We start from the raw sequence: 22,332 nt of genomic DNA on the forward strand, positions 1-22,332 counted from the left end.
CTGAGTTAGACATTTGCAGAGACAATTCCTTCATGTAATGCATGTTTGGACCCATTCCCCATGCCACATATAAATATCAACTTTTTCCAAATTTTGCATGTCTGACCTCTCAATGGAACTTACACTTTGCCTCAGTTCCTGCTAGTCCCTGTGCTCTTCATACCTTCCATTGCTCTTCCACATCATTCCATCCTCCTTATACTACACTAACCTCTCACTCTAATCTTACTTTTCTGGGTCACTCTGTTGTAACCATTATTATCCCATATTCCCTTTGCACTACTCTGGATCTTCCACTTTCCCCAAGTACACTCTTCTCCTCATTCTACATTTCTCTTAGTAGCCCTCTAACTTGCCCCTGTACACCTAGCAACCCACTCTTCCCATTCCATATCCCTTCCATTTCCCCACCATTATTGGAGCTAAGACCACTGATGCACTGTGCAAGTCAGAAATGCATATTTAGGAGAGAGGGGGGGAGGGAGGAGGAAGAGGGGGGGCCAGGGAAGTATTGGGGGGGGGGGAGGGGGGGAGCTGGGTATCCAAATGGCATAGCTTGCGAGCCAACCATTGAAGATGACCAAATTATGTTGTGCAGATGACAATATGAGGAGACAACAGCAGTTGTTTGTACCAAAATTGAGTGTGCGAATTTGTTCACTTTGAGAAAGAATTTTGTCCATTTCCAGAACTAAGGACCATGCACGTAACATCTTCACTACTCTAGTCAGAGGGCATGTCACTGCTAGTGTATGGTGGGATTATGAAACTGACAATACATTTTTTTTTTTCAATCTCCACTAGTCCCTGTCATCGTCTGCCTCCCTCCCATCCCTGCCACTCCTGTTACCTCCTCAACCCAATCTCATGTACTCATACTAGCCTCTCATCCCACCTCTTGCTTTCCTAATCCACACTAGCTCACTCACTGTAAACTTTCATTACTTCCTACTTTAGATTCTCTATCTTATCATTGGTCTCTTCCATTTTTTCTTGATGTTCCTCCTAACAGTACCCTAACCTACCTATGTTGACATCTACATATTCTACGCCAGCATTATTTTACACAATCTTCTCCTGTCCCATTCCTTCCTCTTACTACCACATCTCTTCCATATATTCACTTTCCATCATTGTGAAGATTATTATTTGCCTCAATCAGGTGGCAGCATTTGGAAATAAAAAAGTTACTGTGTGTGTGTGTGTGTGTGTGTGTGTGTGTGTGTATATGTGTGTGTGTGTGTGTGTGTGTGTGTGTGCGTGCACGTGCACTTGCATATGTGTGTGATGATTCTGAAGATCACCTTTGTATGAAAGCTAAGCAATTTTCCTTATTTTTTGCCATTGTAATGGAACTGGTCAGTGGTCCTCCTTTGTCATTAACTGGAGTATTCGATACTGAAGTATTTATTTTTCAAAGCACTTGAGTTCTTATTTCACATTGTATTCATTTCAAAATTTAACTATTTAGTATACCAGAATGAATTTTGCACACTGCAGCAGAGTGTGCACCAATTACAAACTTCCCAGCAGGTAAAAACTGTGCACTAGACTTAGACACAAACACAGGGCCTTTTGGCTTTTGCAGACAAGTGCTCTACCAACTGAGCTGCTCAAATATGACTCACAGCCCATCCTCACAGCTTTACTTCTGCAAGTACCTCATCTCCTACGTCCCAAACTTCGCAGAAGTTCTCCTGCCAATGGTCCTAGTCTGATACCACACCACTTTCCTTGACATTATCTCATCCTCACTGACGGTCGATACACACTTTTCCTCACATTAAAGCTACTAACAAACTACAGTACTTACATTCTGACAGTTTCCATTCTTTCCATGTCAAACATTTGCTCCCATACAGCCTTGGAATTCGAGGCAAATGAATTTGTTCAGATGCAGTCTTTACAGCAATACACCACCATTCTCACCTCAACCTTCACAGAACATAATTGACCCACCTGCCTAGTTTAAAAGCAGGTTTCCTGGGCCATCACATCCAATCACGAAAAAAACAATTTTGGTGTACACTACATGTCACTCAGTATTATCCTGATCTTAAATCTAGTAATCATCTAGTTCAACAAGGCTACAATTTCCTAAAATCATGCCCTGAAATGTGGTCCATCCTCTACAAGATTTTGCCCACCACACCAAGAATAGTTTTTGTTGCCCTCCCAATCTCCACAATATCCTTGTCAGACCCTATGCTCCTTCTGCACCAACCTCCCTACACTTTGGCTTATACCCTGTGACCATCCCCACTGCAAGACTTGCTGAATGCACCCTTCTACCACCACCTCTACCAGTCCTGTAACTGGTAAAACATATGCTATCAAAGGAAGAGCTGCCTGTGAAACAGCCCACATCATATCCAGCTGTTATGTACACACTGTTTGGACCTATACATCAGCATGACTACCACCAAGTTATCAGTTAGGATGAATGGGCTTAGGCACAGGGTGTACACGGACAACACCCTACACCCTGTTGCTGACCATGCTCTACAATATGACAGCCATGACCTCGGTGCCTGTTTCACCACACTTGCCATCTTGATTCTTCCCCCAGACACCAGTTTCTCAGAACTCCGCAAATGGGAACTGGCATTACAACATGTCCTCAGTTTTTACCACCCAGCTGGCCTTAATTTCTTTTCTCTCAGCATTTCCTCACAGTAACTATGCCTTTCTTCACTGATTTTTAGTTTTTTACGTCTTTCATTTTCTGTTCTGTCTAGTTTCACTTCCACCCCCTCTCCTGCCACCTCTATCACATTCAATGTACTTAGCTTCCCACTTTTATTAACTCATGCATGATGTTTTAGAAGTAATCTCTGTCTTCCATACTATTCTATCTTCCAGCTTTAAGCTCTCAGGTTTTCAAATCTTTTCTGGTTCAGTCTGCAACAATCAGTCCTTCTTTCTAATCCCGTCCACAAAGTCTCCCCTGATTTGGGGTTCTGTATGACTTTTCCAAACTCTACCCCTTTACCTACAGCTCATCAGTCCTCTTTTTCACCTCTCTTCCTTCCCCTTCAACCCTTCTGCCTGAAGAAGGAGCCATTGGCTGTGAAAGCTTGCAAACTATAGTACACTTTTATATGTGTGTTCTCCTGTTGCCCATAAGGAGTCCATAACCCCTTAGATAAAGATAAATGTTGTTTTGCTTCACAAGTGTAACAAAGCAAGCTTGGACCCATTCCCATTTTGTTTTATTATTTGCCTCCTTAAATGATTTTTCCCCCTTTAATTACCATCAGTGTTAGTGAGAGATGTGCCATAAGATAAAACTGTCATTCTGTAATTACAAGTATAAGACTAGGCCAAAGTTTACTAAATTACATTAGTCAGTATAATTTCCTACTTAATTTGAACAATTTCAAGTAACTAGTTTTGCTAAAGCTTGGTTCAATTAACTAACAGTAATTATTTACTATTCCAGTCACATTGTTGACATGTAAATGGATGTAATTACTACATTACTGATGAAGTTAGGAAAATAACCTACAGAAATCTTTAAAGTATTCATGTAGCTAATTTACAGAACATGGTAGGAACACCAGCATTTAATTAGTTTCCATGAAATTAACACATTTATGTATGGTATTGTTTATTTAGCTATTTTTGCAGTTTCCGTCTTCAATAGAAACTCTTATTGTAACCTAAAATTCAAACCAAAAACTATTTTTCTGCACCATTGAGATGTAAAATTCTAATTGTAAACTATCGTTTGAAATCAATGTATTTAACAATGTGAAACTTTAGTAGCCATTTTTGCAAAGCTATATAAGCACTGTGTCTGAAGACATTTTTAAGTCAGTCTGTACTGAGATTTCGAGTGTGGAGCCCGTCTCAGTCAAAACCGCTACAATATACTTATGCAATGATGTTTTTTACCTTAATATGAATCCAGACTCTGAATAACATATGCAGATGTACTGGAATATGAAAGTCAGTGTGTTCACAGATTTCAAGCATGGAACCTATGTCAGTCAAAGCAATAATAATGTAATGGTGCAATGATGTGTTGTCAGGAATAAGAAGATGGACAGTGTTGCACGACAATTAACAATGATTGCTGATTAATTTTATATTAATGTGCCACACATATTGTTCATTTGAGTTAGACTGTTTGTTGGCTTGTTAGGTTATACTGCATAGTGACAATTATGTATAACTAGAAGCTGCAGTATGTGCATCCCTAGTAAATAAGACTTGATTACATAATTAAGACACGAACTGGCCATAACTAATTCAGTGAGAGGGTGTGGCATTTATGAAAGTAAAACCTGTGAAACCAAATAGGTGTGTGTGTGTGTGTGCATGTTGACCACATCACTGGATGTAGATAGTGCTGTATACCCCCCCCCCCCCCCTATTTACAGTCCTTTTTTTTTTTTTTTTTTTTTTTTTTTTTTTTTTTTTTTTTTTTTTTTTTTTTTTTTTTGCCAAGATCACTGCAACTGAGAAACTATACTGATTTTTATGATCAGGTATGTCACAACATGTAAAGGTAGGCTGCGTATCAACAGTCAAGCACCTTGAGTGCGAGAGCGACACACAGCAATTTTTAGTAAGTGGAGTACCCACTGTGTGCAGGCAGAAGCCACTAAGAGAGCTGTAAGTGATCAGCATGTGGTATAATGGTGGAAGGCCACCCATAATGCATACTGTCAACTGAGCAGTCCCCAATACTTCACGTTGACCTTCAACAATTCACCAATAGTGACAAAAGAGTGCACAGTAAAACCCCACTTTTACGTTCCTGAAATTAACATTTCCCCATCACTTACGACATTTTTTATCACTCTCGTCAAATTTCCTATGCCCACAACGTTAATTTGCACCTGATTTTGCATCAATATACTTATAATTTTCCCAGGATTTATGCATTACGAAAAATTGTTTGTGGAGAAAAAACTGATAGAAAATTATGCTGCCATGATGTTGGCCACTGAGTAGTGTTTACAAATGTAATGTGGTTAAGTTTCTTGACATAAGGGGCTCTATACAGCGTATTTGCTGGTAAACATGTAAAACTTGGAACAATTGATGCTGTATCTCCTGCCGCTGCCCAGCTCTACTTGGCATGTTGGCTGATGGGAGTAACTAAGTTCGTTCAAATAAAGATATCATGACCAGTCACAACCATTTCCAAACTGTCTCTACTGTGTATATTCAATTTTGTGATTGTAGTGATCATCGTAACACCTTTGTCAAACCATATTAAGGAGTATTTCATCATCTGGCCACTGGTAGCGCTAGTTGAGACCATCACTCACTTTGTGTTACTCAAATTGTTTTTGTTTAAATACAGCACAAATGATGTTTTTTTGCCTCCCCCCCCCCCCCCCCTCTCCCCACGCAGAGCAAGGTTTCAAGAATTTATTCTCATTGTCAAGTGCAGTATTTATCTATGTATTTTTTGTGATGTTACACAAACACACAATGTGAGCAACAATTTGCATGTGTGTGGTTTTCTACATAACTGAGGAGGCACAGTACCTGATAATTTAAAAGAAACAACTACAGTGTAAGAGATGCACAACAACACATATGCAAACACCGCACAAAATACTTATGTACATATTTGCTCTTAACAACAACAAAAAATTCTCAAAACATGCCATGCTAAGCATGAAAAAATACATAACTGGTGCAGTGTTTCATTACTTAAATAATGATCAACAGCTGCAGGTGTGGTGTCACAAGTCTTAGGCCTGTTCCACCCCTCATTAAATCAACCAAGACGTATATGAACAATTGTAAGAACAGTTATTATTATTATGTTCTTTAAGTTTGTTTTTGGGTTTTCAGAAATACTGTGGGAAGAAAGTTTATTTATGTTGCAGATAAAATGGAAGACGTTGCCCAACGATCACCACAAAAGTTTGACGTAGCGGCAAGTGGGCAAGGAATAAAATGAATGCTGCAAACTACCACGAGCCATGGAAGAGCCTGGGCCACGAGGGCATCGAGCTTCCTAGGTCGTTGTTGGACATCGTCAAAGGAAGAGATATTCTGCTCTCTCTTTGTAAACAGATTGATCGAGTCTTGAAAGGTTCATGTAAAACGTATAGGCGGATGACACATTAGGTGGGACCCAATGCCTGTAATACTTCCACAGTTATTAAAAAGTTGTTAAACGGCAAAACCAATAGTTCATCATTTATATAGATAAAAAGTAGTAAAGATATAGGAAAGGAAGAGTTGCGGCCTCAGAACGAAAAGTGATACATCGTTCAGCAACATAGAAGGACGTAAACTGCAGGCGATCTGTGGTGAAAACAAATCAACAAATAAAATAGTAAGTCTATAATTAAACATAAAGCCACGTAACACTGCACAGGCTTTCCAGAAATAAAGATTATGATGTATGAAACTAAGTAAACGATTCCACTTCGCAGACAGTATCACTTCCAATTACATCAGCAGTTTTATTAGATAATAAATCTTTATTAGATAATAAACGAGTCCCTGAGAAGTAATTTGATGCCTATTATGTACATATATTGTACATAAAATGCAAAAATGCAAGAGGGTACCCTAAACATAACTTTTACAGCTTAAAACATTATTTTCCACAATTTTTTTAAGTCCCTTGAAAAGTGTAAAAGCAGAATTTCACTGTATTTTGAAGTGTTTTATTAAGTATGTCAATTGCACCAGCCACCTACAATTGGATTGCAGTGAGGATCGTGGTGTGTTTGCGCTAATTACTGCTACAGCAAGTGAAGATACCAAAGAGCGACCTGTGATGAATATAGCTATCATTAAATTGTAAGGCGAAGGGAGTAACTGCCTCACTTTCAGTGCAAAATCAGGAATATAGCACTTAATTACAGTGGAACACTGTAGTAATTATTTTTGCAACAGAATCTTATCAATTATGTTAATTCATTTATTTAATCAGCAGCCGAAACATTGATATGAAACATCTCCCTCAGGAATATTAACCGAACAGCTCCTCAAGCTTAGGGCATGGTCAAGCTAACTCATATATTAGGCTGCTACTTGGTGATTAATACTATCCAAAACAACTGAGAGTGTTTCATGCCACTTGGTGAGTAGATTTTTTTTATCTATCCAATTACTTAACATGATCTCCTTTTGAAGTTACTGAGAATAAAAATTTGAATTATAATATTTCAAAGAAAATATTGTCAATAAATAAGTTATTTATTATGTAAAATATTATCTTTGGTGTATGCACCATCTTTGTTAATAGTTAATAGTGGAAGACGTATGTTGTCAGTAAGTGATTGTACTGTACTCTGTGTGTGTGTGTGTGTGTGTGTGTGTGTGTGTGTGTGATGTCATTTCATTTCTTTAAAATTCAGACACCTACAAATATCATGCAGTGTAAGAATGATTGAAATTAAATATTGTGTATGTAATATAAACTGTCTGCAACAAATTATTTCAACATTCCTATTTTAAGCTAAAACCTGAATATCCTCATGCATGCAGAAGAATATTTCTGGATTCTGAGAAAAGTACATCAAACAATAACAGTAATTTAAGTAAAGAAAATTACTTAATTAATTTTTGGAACAATCTTTGTTTTATGAATAACTCAACCTTTGGTTGTAGTTCACAGTGGGAGAACAAATTATGAAAACATATGCAAAATAGTTATTTGCAACGTATGTAATTAAAAATTAATTATTGTAGATATAAGTACATAGGTTTGACTGACTGTTGCTCATTGCCCCTTCCAAATGAATATCAAACGAGGGATATGAAGTAAATGTTGACCAATATAAATCATAAAACTAGGCTTCTGACAAAGTAAAAACTTAATAAAGAGAAATTTACTTGATAATTCTGGCAATCGATGGCTGCTTGCAGTGCTGTTCTTCCGCTGTGGTTCCTTGTATTGACACTGGCACCTTCAGACAGAAGTAGCTTTACAGCAGGCTCACTTCTGACAGCCAGTAGCAGTGGTGTGCACCCATCACTGTCCTGCACATCGATGCCTCTTGGTGTCTGCTGGTCTGCTTTCTGAAGCAGCAACTTCAGTACCTCCACACTACCAGCCTCAGCTGCCCAGTGCAGAGGTATCCTACCAGTGTCATCCTTTGCAGTGACATCTGCACCAGCAGCAATCAATTCTTCTGCAATCTGTAAATTAAAAATGCTTCAAAGTTACTATGTAAAGTAAAACAAAGGCAACCACTCACCTGGAGCTAACTGATCAGTGGCACATACAATCACACAACAGAAACAGTATTTGACTAGCTTTTGTGCTACTGCCCTTTCTCAAATAGAAGTACACACATTCACACACAAAGCTACACAGACACCCAAATTTGTACTCCCACACCCATGGCAAGACTGACTGTTGATTATCAATAGTAGGTGGCGGGCAGACAGAGGTGGGAAGGGGTATGGAAGGATGCAGGAGATGGGGATGAGGGGATGGTGTAAGGCACATCTTTCAACAGTGGCTGCACAACAAGGCAAATGGACTTCAGAGGGCAGGGGGTATAAGAGATGCAGAAGGGGAGGAAGACAGGAAGGTGGGGATGTGGAGGGAGACATGGAGAAGGATCAAAAAGGGGAGATAAAGGAGAAGCAGGGAGGGAGGGGGTGGGAGGAGAGAGAGCGGGGAGGGGGAGGGAGGGGGAGAGGGGGGGGGGAAAGAGAGAGATAGATAGAGAGAGAGAGAGAGGGAGAAAATGCCTTCATGGGTGGTGGAATGGTGTGGACAGAAAAAGAAGGGAATATGTGTGGTGAGGCTGTGAGAAACAGGTTAGCAGAGGTTTAGTCCATAGGGATTGCAAGAGCAGGATATGCTGGAGAGACAGTTCCCTCTTGCGTGGTTCAGAGAAATTAGTGCTGGAAGGGCGTATTCCAAATAGCTCGCACTGTGAAGCAGCTGTTGGTGATTTGTGTTGTGGTGTGCATCAAGTTCAACAACTCAATGACAAAGTTTGCAGTTTGCCACAGTTGGTTAGTGGTCATAGTAATGTAACAGCATGGAAACTGTAAGACTTATTTTCCACAATGATTCTTAAGGTAGTGAATGCCAATAAATGATTATTCCATATATGGTGTTACAATAAAGTACAAAAAAATTGTTTTTGCAGTTTTTTTCTGTTTCTTGTACGGCATGGCAAGTAACGCACAGTGGATGGCAGTCTTCACTCATCATGGAAGTACTACAGGTACCTGGTGCTGTAGGCAACATTCACCTGCCAAGGCCTATGAAGAGAGAAGACACTGAAAATTGTACTTTACTTGCTGAATCACTGTTTTTTTTTTTCTTTTGTTTAGTAACAAACAGTAAATGTAAGAATAAAATGTGATGTATTGTATCATACATTGTAAAAAAGAAAGTTCTGTTTATATTCATATCTAGTAACGTAAAGACTGATGTATTTTATTGTTCCAGTTATTGTCGATGAAAGTTATAAATGATCAGATATCTGCAAGTGCTTTACGAAGGACTTGAAGATGTATATTACTTGCAAAGAATAAAACTGTTGAAATGTGTTGCAATTAACATGCTAGTTGCTATAGTTTGATAAAAATTACTTTGTTATTGACAAGTGGAGGTGGTGGGGAGTGGATTTGCCAGCTCATATGCAACATGTCATGTGCTCATGCTACAAAATCGTTGTAGGTAGGAGGGAGGGCACTGGCGGTGGCTGCTGCTGTACAGACAGTGATGCATAAGATACTGTTATCACATGTCATAGGTGAATAATTGCAATAAGATGAGCAGTCAGTCACACAAATGTTCCAAAATAGCAAATTACCTAATTAAGCAAAGAACACTGTAAAGGATGAACACAACTGAATTTTAGGTAAAATGTTGTATGGCTAATAGATGAACAGCCACTTATATCTTCACTATTGTCTATGTTGCCACTACAAATACTGTCATCATTAATGAAATAATAAATTGTTCAGTGTTATTTTGCACTACACATTAATTCTCCCATGCTTTCATTATTTCTTCCTTTGTTTGTCTTACAACATTACACCAATCTGATGACAAAGTATAGTTTGTGACATTCTTTTTTAATCTTTCCACTTCTGATAGCACACATTTTTTGATGTTCCTTTCCACAGAACCCTTAACTTGAGCTCATTTGAGATCAACGGAACTGAAGTGGCTGTGAAATGGTGGCAGCCTGACCCCAAGGCTGCCAGGTCATCTACAACATATAGAGATAAAAGTGGTTTATTCTGAGCCACAAGATCCAGTAATTCACTCTTTCTATAGTCGTTTGACATGGGAATGTTTTCCCATTGGTGAACAATGTGTTGTTTTCTACAAGCAACTGCAGGCGACTTATCAAGGATAGTCTAATGAAACAAGGCATGGTCCATAACTATTACTGAAAGTTTGCTTATTTTTGTGAAAAACAATTCCTTAAACCACTGCTGAAATGTGTCTCCTTTCATTTGTTCATGGTAATCAGTGATTTCCTTTGACCTAAACAACAACACACAGTTTTCCACTAACCCAACTGATGTATCTGTGTGGAGAAGAGTCAGTCTGCTACTTTTTTCGATGAGCTGCTGCATGGTGTCAGTTACTGAGTCACCTGCTCACTGTACACACAGAACAGCCTGCATTTCCCCACATTACATTGAGCCAAACAGTATTACCAAACTTATCATCAGCTATTGTGCTTAAAATTGACACACCAGTAGATGATACAGTGTTGTCTGATTTGCATAAAGATATTTTTATAGCAGTGCAACTGAACATGCAAAAACCACTGCATATTGGTGTTGCTTCCCTCATCCTCCCAGCCTATCGGCCTGCAAAACTTGACACCTAACCAACCCTGCAGCCTCTGTCACCTGGTATGGCTTGCTTACCCATAACAGGCAACACAGCAAGCATATGTAGCCAGGGAAACATCTGTGGTTACCTGATTCCTGGCCCCTACCACTCGACTCACAGAAATGTCAATCACAAAGTAATTTTAATCACAGTATATTGATGCTTTGTTATAAAAGACAAAAGAGTGAAATCTTTCACAACTGTGGTTTGTATGTGACTGGAGTGTGAGTAGAGGATAAAGAATCACTTCTGAGATAAATCTCAGAAGGATTACCTAAGCTAAAAGTAATCTTTGGTTATTTGAAACTACACATTAAGTGAGAGAAACTTATACAAATTATTGCCAGAGAGTAGATATGTAATGGACCTAGTAGAAAGTACAGGATGAGTCTAATCTATTAAGTAAAGTGCTGTTTAGAGTTGCTTTTCCCTTATGGTCAAGAGTTGGACAGTTTAATGTGGAAACAAAACTTTTGTTGAGTGAATGTAAAGTAAACTGCTCAGAATTATTGATTATGTTTGGTTGTTGAGAAACACGCAGCTGAAATTTAAAATTTTTCCAGCGAATTAAATGTTTGAAGCTATTTCAGGATTGCAGCCAGTCATTGTAAATTTCATTCCATGATATTTCAACTGGACACCTGCCAGTCATCTTCAGGTGTGCCATCGAAGACTGACATCTCCGCTCCACCTTATATAACGCGCTGATGGTATTGCCTGCGGCGAGTGGCAATGCTGAAGACAGTTGATCTTTGCAGTTCCACCAGCAAGGGCACTGCCGCAGGGCACTGGGGTCCTTCTGTCACCTTGACTTTGATGCATGTGCAGCAACATTATCATGCACTATATAAGATTGAGCAGAGAGTGTCTTCATCAGTTTTCAATGGCTCATCTGAATTCTATACTGAATTTGTGGCTAAGTTAGCCCGTCTTCTAACTATAATCTATTGTAGATCCCTCGAACAAAAAATGATGCCTACTTTTTTAGAAAAAGGCACAAGTCACACCCATCTACAAGAAGGGTAGTAGAAGTGATTCACAAAAGTACAGTCCAATATCCTTGAAATTGATTTGTTGTAGAATATTAGACTACATTCTGAGCTTAAACATAATCAGGTATCATTAGAATGAAAAACCTGTCCAAGTTGCAAATTCTTACTCTTAGTCATTCAATGACAGTTATTAGCAAATTTTCAAACATGTGCCAGAGATACAGAATATACCTTTTCAAACTTACATAACATAATCGAAAATGGCATTTCCGAAGATGTATTATACATGAGTGTAAATTTTGCTTTCTGCCCTGTAGGATGATCTGAAAATGGATCTTAGCCCAAAACTAGTCACTGAATGAACAAAAGTAAGAATTTGCAACTTGGACTGGTTTTTCGTTCTACTGGTTAACAGAAGTTGCTGACCCAAGTTACTCCAGCCTGCTGGAAGTTCGTATAATGATGTATCTTGAATGGAATGACCTTCTCAATGCCAACCAGCATGGTTTTTGAAAACATCGATCATGTGAAACCCAACTTGCGCTTTTCTCATATGGCATACTGAAAGCTTTGGATCAAGGCAACCAGGTAGATGCAGTGTTTCTTGATTTCTGAAAAGCATTTGACTCAGTACTGCACCCATGCGTATTGTCAAAAGTATGAATTTGTTATTGGATTGAGGACTTTTTGGTAGAGAGGACATAGCATGTTATCTTGGATGGACGAGTCATTGTGAGATGTAGAAATAACTTTGGTTGTGCCCCAGGGAAGTGTTGGCACCCTTGCTGTTCATGTCATATATTAATAACCTTGCAGATGATATTAATAGTAAAACGAAGTTGTTTGAAAATGATGTAGTCATCTATGATGAAGTACTATCTGAAAGAAGATGCATAAATATTCAGTCAGATTTTGATAACATTTCAAATTGGTGCAGAGATTGGCAACTTGCTCTAAATGCTCAGGAATGTAAAACTTTGCACTTCACAAATCGAACAACATAGTATACTATGACTTAATATCAATTGAGTCACTGCTGGAACTGGCCAACTCCCACAAATATTTGGGTGTAATATTCTGTAGGGATATGAAATGGAGGTTCAGTCATGGGTAAAGCAGGTGGTACACTTCGATTTATTGTAGAATACTGGGGAAGTGCAATCAGTCTACTAGTGAGATTGATTACAAATCACTCATGCAACCAGTACTAGAATATTGCTCAAGGTGTGTGAAACTCATACCAAACAGGATTAACAGGGTATACTGAATGCATACAGAAAAGGGCAGCACGAATGGTCACAGGTTTGTTTAATCCCTGGGAAGTCATAGATATTCTGATGGAACTGAACTGGAAGACTCTTGAAGACAGACATGCACTATCCAGAGGAGGTCTATCAAGGAAGTTTTAAGAACTGATTTTAAATGATGACTATAGGAATATACTACAACCCTCCATGTATTGTTCACATAGAGTTCATGTGGATATGATTAGAATAATTACTGCACACACAGAGGCATTGAAACAATCATTCTTTCTGTGCTCCATACATGAATGGAACAGGAAGAAACCCTAGTAACTAGTACAATGGGACTTAGCCTCTGCTATGCATCTCATGTGGTTTGCAGAGTATAGATGTAGGCGTAGATGTAGAAGATGACTGGCAGGTGTCCAGCTGAAATATCCTGGAGTGAAGTTGGTGATAACTGGCTGAAATCCCAAAATCCCTTCTAATAAACGCGCAGCTATTTGCCAGATCGATGTTGCACAGAAACTAAACTATACTACACCCAAACAAGCCATGAAGGTGCCGTGGTGCCAACCAGCCACTGTGTCATCCTCAGCCCACAGGCATCATTGGATGCGGATATGGAGGGGCATGTAGTCAGCACACTGATCTACCAGCTGTTTTGTCAGTTTTCATGACCAGAGCCGCTTCTTCTCAATCGAGTAGCTCCTCAATTGGTCTCACAAGAGATGAGTGCATCCCGCTTGCCAACAGCATTCAGCAGACTGGATGTTCACCCATCCAAGTACTAGAAGATTGAGCCTGACTGTGCTTAACTTCAGTGATCTGATGGGAACCACTGTTTGTTGTAAAAAAAGGTGAGTATTATAAAAAGCTTATGCATTTTTTATTGGCACATGATATATCAAAACACAAAGAAATAGTTTTCGACAATCACGGTAACAGTCATGACGAATGTCTCACACCAACTAGTCAACAACCAAAGTAAAGTAAAACGAAGTACAAAAAAGGCAAAGGTATCAATATTTTCTGGCAGTTCTGCCACAGAGCAACCCCCCCCCCCCCCCCCCCGAGGAGCGCGGAGTGCATAGGAGGAGTGATGAGGAGTTAAGTGATGAAGGGAAGGTAAACATTTAAGGCATGATGTAATCTTGAAGTCTGAGAGGTGGCCGTACGGTGTGGCCAGCACGGGTGATGGCAATAGGGGTAGGAGGATTCAGGGAAGATGAAGGAGAAGGGAGGGTTACTCTTATAAATAAAACATTATTGGAGTCTACATGGGCTGAAATGTCATTTTGTGAAGTACCTGGAGCCACATTGAAGCACTGTAATAGCTTAATGTCTTTCTGGTCAGATGGCACAGAATTGTTTTGAATTTCAAATAAAAAAATAAAAGTGTCCACAAGTTGTATTTTTATAGAGTCCACATCATAGTCACTCAAGTTCACTTGAAACACTAGTTCATTACTGCTGGCACTAGGAGGCGTGAAGTACAGAAGAGGGGGGCCTTGACTTGCAGAGAGTGTTTGATTAGCTTGTGGAGAAGGGTTAGGACAGGCCTCTGAAGTTTCTTGCAAAACAAATTCCTTATCGTGTATGTCGGTGTCGTTAAGGATCCATGCTGGTTTCAATCGCTCAATGGACACGACAGATGGTTTGCTCTTAAAGAAGATCGTATAAGTATTTTCAGAGCGTGACAGGACCCGGTATGGGCCAGTGTAGGGTGGAGCAAGGGGTGGATGCACGGCGTCTTCTCTAAGCATCACATAGTTACAAGAACTGAGGTGTGGGTGAATGAAAACCGGAGGGGTAGCATGCGATCGAGGTTGCGGAAAACGTAACTTGGTGATATGCTGTCGAACCTGTCGTACCAACTCGGGAAGTTGATCCTCGGGAAGTAGAGGAGGATCATCAACAAAATCCGCCAAAAGAGCGAGGTTTTCTCCGTATACCATCTCAGCAACTGACGCTTTAAGGTCTTCTTTGAAAACCGTCCTCAACCCTAAAAGGACCCAGGGGAGTGCCTCAGTCCAAGAGGAAGAATGACACATGAGAGTGACCTTCAGGGTACGGTACCATCGTTCTATTAGGCCGTTAGATTGTGGGTGATAGGCTGTAGTTCTGAATTTGTTGATACCACACAGCTGACAGAGACGATTAAACAGATTAGATTCAAATTGTCTCCCCTGGTCTGCGGTAAGTGAAGTAGGGCAACCAAAACGAGAAAGCCAATGGCGGACAAAAGCGTTAGCTACAGTGTCGGCCGTAATGTCCGCGATGGGGATAGCCTCGGCCCAACGTGTGGTACGATCTATCATGGTCAGTAAGTAACGGAAATTGTTAGATATCGGTAATGGGCCGACAATGTCCAAGTGGACATGACGGAATCTACCTGAGGGCATGGTAAATTTGCCTAATGGGGGCTTAGTATGTTTGTGTATTTTGGCTCTCTGGCAAGGTATGCATGCTCTCGCCCACCGATTACAATCTCTTTTTACATTAGGCCAAACGTATCTCTCCGTAATGAGGTGCATAGTCGCACAAATGCTCGGGTGAGCGAGATTGTGGATTGTGTCGAAAACGTCTTTCCTAAGAGCTTTAGGGACTATAGGACGAGGATGATCTGTTTTAATGTCACAATACAAAGAGCAATCATCATTAGGGAAGGGAAGTAGAGCAATTTGTAAGGAAGTATCAGAGTCAGAGAGAAGGTGCTGTATCTCTGGGTTGGATAGCTGGAGCTCATGTAAGCCGTGAGGATCAATAGCTGTCTTAAGGGAGGACAGGCGTGACAGGTAGTTTGCTGCAACATTGTCATTACCCCTGATATATTGAAAGTCTGAAACATATTGTAATACTAAATCCATATGGCGGAACCTTCTGAGTAGTACATCTAATGCTGGTTTGCGAAGAGCCTCGACAAGGGGCTTGTGATCTGTGTAAACTGTCACAAGTCGGGCTTCAATATCTGTACGAAAGTACTTTATGGCCTCATAAATGGCATAAAGTTCACGATCAAATGCGGACCACTTTCTTTGCATTTCGGTGAGCTTTTTTGAAAAGAAACGCAGGGGTGTAGTACCTGTTGGCAGGGTCTGTTGTAAAACTGCGCCAATGGAATTATCGCTAGCGTCTGTGGTTATTGTCAGGGAGGCATCAGGGTGAGGGTGAGACAGGGTAATAGCGTTCACTAAGGCGTACTTAAGCGAGTCGAAGGCTCGCTGCATGGTCTGAACCCATTCTATGTGTCTGTTGCCTGTGATATTCTTTCCCTTTAAGGCCTCAGTGAGAGAGGCTTGAAGAGATGCCGCATGTGGAATGTGGAGTCTAAAAAATTTACCATTCCCAGGTATCTACGTAACTCTTTATAGGCTTGAGGGAGGGGAAGGTCAAGTATTTGTTGTACTCTATCTGAGGTGGGACGAATGCCCTCATTATTGACCAAATGTCCCAGGAAAATAACCTCCCACTTCTCCAGTTGGGATTTGTCATGATTAATCTCAACTCCATGTTGTGCCAATCTATCAAAAACCTGTTGGAGGTGTTGTTTGTGTTCCTCTGCAGTTGTGGAAAAAATAATAATGTCGTCTAGGTAGGCATAGCAAAAATTAAGGCCACATAGAATGGTGTCAATGAATCTTTGCCAGGTCTGAGCGGCATTCTTCAATCCATAAGGCATAAACAAATATTCATATAGTCCAAATGGGGTGATGATAGTGGTTTTGAGGATATCTTCTGGGTGCATTGGAATCTGATGGTATGCCTTTTTGCAGTCTAACACAGAGAAAAAGTTGGCACTGAACATGGATTGTGAAAAGTCGTGGAGGTGTGGGACAGGGTAGTTATCAAGTATTGTTCTGGCGTTCAAACGCCTATAGTCTCCACAGAGTCGAAAGGAATTGTCCTTTTTGGGAACGACATGTATTGGGGAAGACCACGCACTGTCCGAGGGGCGGACTATACCCAAGCGTAGAAGTTCATTAATACATTCTTTGGCAGCAATAAGTTTTTTTGCATTGAGGCGACGGGGGCAAGAACGGACAGGCGGTCCCTCAGTTGTGTTAAGCCGGTGACAGACGCCCGTAGTAATGGCGTTGATTTTGTGAATAGGTGTGGCCGAAATACGTGGAGGGACGCAGGAAGACGCGACGTTATCGTCGGTGCATGGTAAATATGAAAGGGAACTAACCTGAAACACATTATCATTGAACGGTAGTTCAGTGAAAGGTGCAGTGATGTCCGCGGAGCTGCGCTGTGCAACAGCCGGTGGGGTTCCATTGACTATGGTGTCACTGCACGAAGGAATCGTTGTGCGTGCATGCGCGGCGCCGCCTGTAACAGCTGTCGCCTGTGTGTTTTGATGAGAGGCGGACGGTGAAGTGCAGGGAGGGGGGTTGCTGCGCGGGTTGCCGTCTTTGCTGTCCGGGTCATGGCATGCGCTGCTGTGGCTGCGTATAAACAGCGGTGCGGAATTCAGGTCCCATGTAGTTTCATGCGTGTTATTACTTTTAATCTTGATCTCCTCTCTAAACCCGCGCAATTCATCAGTCAGGGCATCACAACGTTGAAGCAGCCTTGCATTGTCTTGAGACAGTTGGTCGATTTCAAGGCATTGCGTAACTAAGTTCACTATGGCAGCTTTGACCTCCTCGGATAGAATAGAAACTGTCTCTTTGTCTTGTTGACAGGACGTATTCGAGCTGCATTCTGTCGGCGTGAATGGGGAAAATCTCGCCGAAAATTTTTGTTTAAAATCCACTGAGCAGAGGGCAGGTGTAATTAAGTCCAAAGAAAAGTTATGAGCAGTTAAGAAGTCCAATCCTAATACTGGCTCGTCGATTCCTACTACCGAAAATGTCCGTTCATAATTATGTGTATCATCGAAGTAAATGCGAAGTTGCGTTACACCATAAAACTTTAATGAGGAATTGTTGGCTGCTCTGATTTGGTGAGGCGAATGCTTGATTGTAAAAGTGACCATTGAACGTGGAATGACGCTCACATTGGCACCAGTGTCCCCTAAAAAGCATTTCTGAGAAGCTATATCCTGGATATACAAACGTCCAAGAGAATAATTCGGAAGTACTAGCCTGTGATCTGTTAGGCGACTTGAAGTCACAGTGTGGACCGGTGCGCCTATAGCGGCCAGCCATGCGTGTTTGGGTGCATTGCACAGGGTGAGCGGCAATTCCTAGCTGTATTACCGTAAACGGAGTGATACCAGCAGAGAGGATAAACTTGCTGATCCTGTGTTGTTACCGGGTGATATATCGAGGGGGACACACGTAGATAACTTTCTTCTGTTGATTATCTTATATGCGGCGTCGGCCAGCTATAATTTCGCTTGTAGAGGTTCCCGGTCGTGTGATAGGAGCTGCAGTTGGATAGCTTGCGGCAGCTTTGCAACCCAGAAAGAAAGTAAAGCTTCATCTGGCATAGTTTTGCTATCCAAGACTGCTCTGATACGTCACCACAGTTGTGAAGGAGTAGAGTCTTTGAGATGTACATCTCGCAGTATGTATAAAACAGACTCTTGCGTAGTCTTAGCTAGACGTTCGCAGATCTGTTGTTTTGCCAGTGCGTAACGATTTGCGGGGGGCCGCCGACAGCACTAAGTCCTGTACCCACTCAGCGTGGTCCTCCAGGGCATTAATAAGCGCAATAAATTTAGCACTGTCTGAATCAATGTTTAGGGCAGTGAATATAGTCTCTGCCAAAATAAACCATGTATGCGGATTGTCCATCATGAACCTTGGTAATTTAGGAATTTTCTCACTCTTGTGTTATGGATGTAACAGATTTGATAGTACAGTGGACGGGAGTGGTGGAGTGTTTATGAAGCTGTCACTTGCGGTGGCTGGTTTAAACACGGCTGGCGTGGCAGGCACAGCCGGGGCTGCGGAAACAATCAGGGCGGGACGACTGTCCAACCAGTAATTGTTGTCACTGAAATTTGTACCCATCTGTTTTTGTAGTGAGAATGTGTCCAAAACCGATTTATCAGCGATATATGGGGAGCTCCAAGTGATCTGTGGGCTCGAAAAGTCTGTGAGGTTCATAGTGTTGGGGCACTGTTGCACACTACATGTCACAGGAGGTTGTAAATATGATGCACTGTGAGTCACAAATTTAGGCACAGCACTCATGATTGGTTTGTTATAGACGAACGTAGAAAAAAATTTCATAGCAGGTGACATCACTGACGATGTTGAACGAGTCCACAACGGCATTGTTGATGACGGAGAAAACTCCACGACATTGTACTTATCTTCCGATTTTATCCCAGTTGTTGGTGGCGTTGTGCGTAGGAATCCGTGGAAAGGCAGTGTATAGGCACCTTTAGTATCATGTTGTAGTCCGAAAGGAGCGGAAGGTGAGCGATGTGGAGATGTCGAAGTAAACGGCCACATTGTCGAATCGAACGTATGTTGCGTGTCGGAGGTCACCAGTATGGCGAGTGTCATACTTATAACACAGGAAACACCATTTGCTTTCACTACGTAATATTTTATTGGCACACGATAAATCAAAACACAAAGAAATAGTTTTCGACAATCACAGTAACAGTCATGACGAATGTCTCACACCAACTAGTCAACAACCAAAGTAAAGTAAAACAAAGTACAAAAAAGGCAAAGATATTAATATTTTCTGGCAGTTCTGCCACAATTTCATTGAAAAAAATTCGCAGTCATCTGTACATCATGGAAGATAGGAAAGTTTCACATGTTAGCTATGTGGCAATGTACTCTCTGCTTTGCAAGCTATCATTTGCCAAAAATCATTTATGTATCCTTAACTGTTTATGAGATGAGTGTTTCACTTCCACTATCATTTGTGCAGGCGACTGGAACTGAGTGCACTACATGCAATCCATTTTCTTAAGATTGGTGACAGATATGGATCTCATCTCAAGTGTAAAGAAAAATTCAGTATGTTAGCTCCGTTTTGTACAGAGTACCATGTGGACTGTGGACTAATATTAACCAAACACAAACTCATAAGACGCCTATTTTTCATTGTAAAGTATTTGAATTTAGTACAGTACATTACTAAATACAGAAATACCACATAACTAAGACCATTTACAAAATGATAGGTAATTCATCATGAGGCTATGAGGTGTGTGGAAGACAAAGATTTTTACCACATAGTTTCTTTAAAATTGTTTGAGAAAGATTGCAGTGAATGCACATGTCTCCATTCTGGCAGTCTAGCCGAGGTCGGCAGACAATTTTTCATTCATAACAGAGGAAGCACACAGCTGCAGAAGCGATAGGCAACTGAGGTGGCTGCAACAGATGACTGGACTCACACAGTCCTGAGAATGAGAAAGCATTTCTGCGCACCGGCCAAGTAATTCTGCATGAGCTCTACAGAGCTGTCTGCAGTCAGACACACTACATGGCTGTGCAGTCCCAGTTGCAGTGCAGATCTGCTGACTGACCATGATGTCACACTGACCAACCCATCACACCTCAACAGCGCATTCCTAGCAGTTCTGGCATTGGCATCACTACAAGACATTAACTACTATATCCACAAACAGGGTGAGTTTGTTCCGTTGATGGAACAAGTGTAGACAAAACAAATTTTAAATATTGTGTACAATGGTTGTTGTTAATGAAACACTGGTGTAAAAGTATGCAGTGCCAATAACAATAAAAGGATGTGCCAATATATTTAGAGAAATATTTCCTGTGTGCAATTTGTTCATAAGTGGAGTAAAGTTTTCATGTATGGTATTGTAGTACTTAGTAAAAAGACACTCATCGAAACTTTAAGCTCAATATCAGATTACACATGAATTAGAAAAGAAATAAGAGAATTATTAGTTTATAATATAAATCCTATCAGTGACAGTTTTAAGGGAGTGAAGTGACCTGTAATGCTCAAATAAGTAGCTGTGATTCCAAAGTGGATATTAGTTTTAAGGAAAGGAAAGAAAATCTGGGTACAGTTTGGGAACAACTGAATTTACACTTCAGGAATTAATACAGAAAAGTGGTCAGTCAAGGAGGAGATAGCTTATTTTAAAGAGGAACTATCAATAATGACAGATAAGAATATGGAAAAACATTATGAGCACATTTTAGAATCCAAACTAGATAAAGAAGCAATGAATCATAACATAGAACAATTGGCAATAGATGTAAGTTCTATAAGGGATGAGTCAAGAGATGAACTTGACAAATGGGTTAGGGAGGTTCGTCAGTGTGTTGATATACAGTTAAACAACTTCAGAAAGTCCTGAATGTTTTGTGGTAATGGTTCAAAATAAACGGGAGGTGATACAGAAAAATAACATAATAAGACTGGGCGATACTGTAGAGGATTTGCTAGGACAAACTGATGACCTTAAATCACAAGTGGACACAGATTATAGAGAGTTGTAAAAAAGAAAAAAAGAAAAGTGGAGAACTTATTTATTACGAGGAGCCACAAGGCTAAATAAGGGCAACCCACAAAGAGGGAAAGGGTACAATTGAAAGTTAAGCTGTTTTGGTAGCAGGGAGAGTTTTGGTAAAAGAAACTGGGGTGAAGCACACTGTTAGCCCACAAGACAGTAACATAGGTGGTTTATTCCAGGAGATTTCTAGAAAACAGTTACTTGGATACTAGCAAAGCCTCAGCTGGTTCCCTAAAGGAATTTTTAGATGAGTGGAGGGTATAGAGTGAGCTTGATGGTCAAAGAAGGTACAATCCTTTAAGGCAGGGAATGCAGTGCATCCATCAAAGCCGAACTTTTGACTGGAAAGTACAAAGGACACAGACTATTTATCCACAGAATACCACTGATCTCTACTGAATTGCTATTTTTGGAAAAAAAATATATTGTTAAGTCTTTCACAGTTCTACACTGCAAGTCATATTGACTGTATGACTATCTGCATAATACTTGTAATTAAGAAGTTACATTCAAAGTGTTTGCTGTTCTGTATCATGATAGTTACTTGTCTTGTAATAATAAACAGTAGACTGCAGTTACAAAAATGTTAACGTTTTGTCCAGACAATGTAACATTCTGAGAGAATTGCTCAGTTTGGGTTGGTAAAAGGGAGAAATATATTATTAAAAAGATTTGTTTCATAGTTTGTAATTGAGACTGGAGTGTGTGTTAGTTGAGTATGAATGAGTTAAAGCTATGTTTAGCTAATTAATCATTATCAATTAATAAAGGCCACTGGGCAGATGGAAAGAGAGACGTATATGGCATCCTAACTTGAGAAGAATTATGTTGATTTTGTTGTGGTCTTCAGTCCAGAGACTGGTTTGATGCAGCTCTCCA

At 40.5% G+C, this 22,332-nt stretch overlaps 1 protein-coding gene across 1 annotated transcript in view; it reads right to left on the reverse strand.

The window, feature by feature from the left end:
* The window catches only part of LOC126243082 (serine/threonine-protein phosphatase 6 regulatory ankyrin repeat subunit A-like), a 281,386-nt gene that overhangs the window by 49,143 nt on the left and 209,911 nt on the right, over positions 1–22,332 (reverse strand). Inside the window, exon 14 of the mRNA XM_049948137.1 lies at positions 7,819–8,124. Coding sequence (XP_049804094.1) covers positions 7,819–8,124 — 306 coding nt within the window. The remainder of the gene's footprint in view (positions 1–7,818; positions 8,125–22,332) is intronic.

The sequence above is a fragment of the Schistocerca nitens genome, chromosome 1 (assembly GCF_023898315.1).
Source record: "Schistocerca nitens isolate TAMUIC-IGC-003100 chromosome 1, iqSchNite1.1, whole genome shotgun sequence".
Classification (NCBI taxonomy): domain Eukaryota; kingdom Metazoa; phylum Arthropoda; class Insecta; order Orthoptera; family Acrididae; genus Schistocerca; species Schistocerca nitens.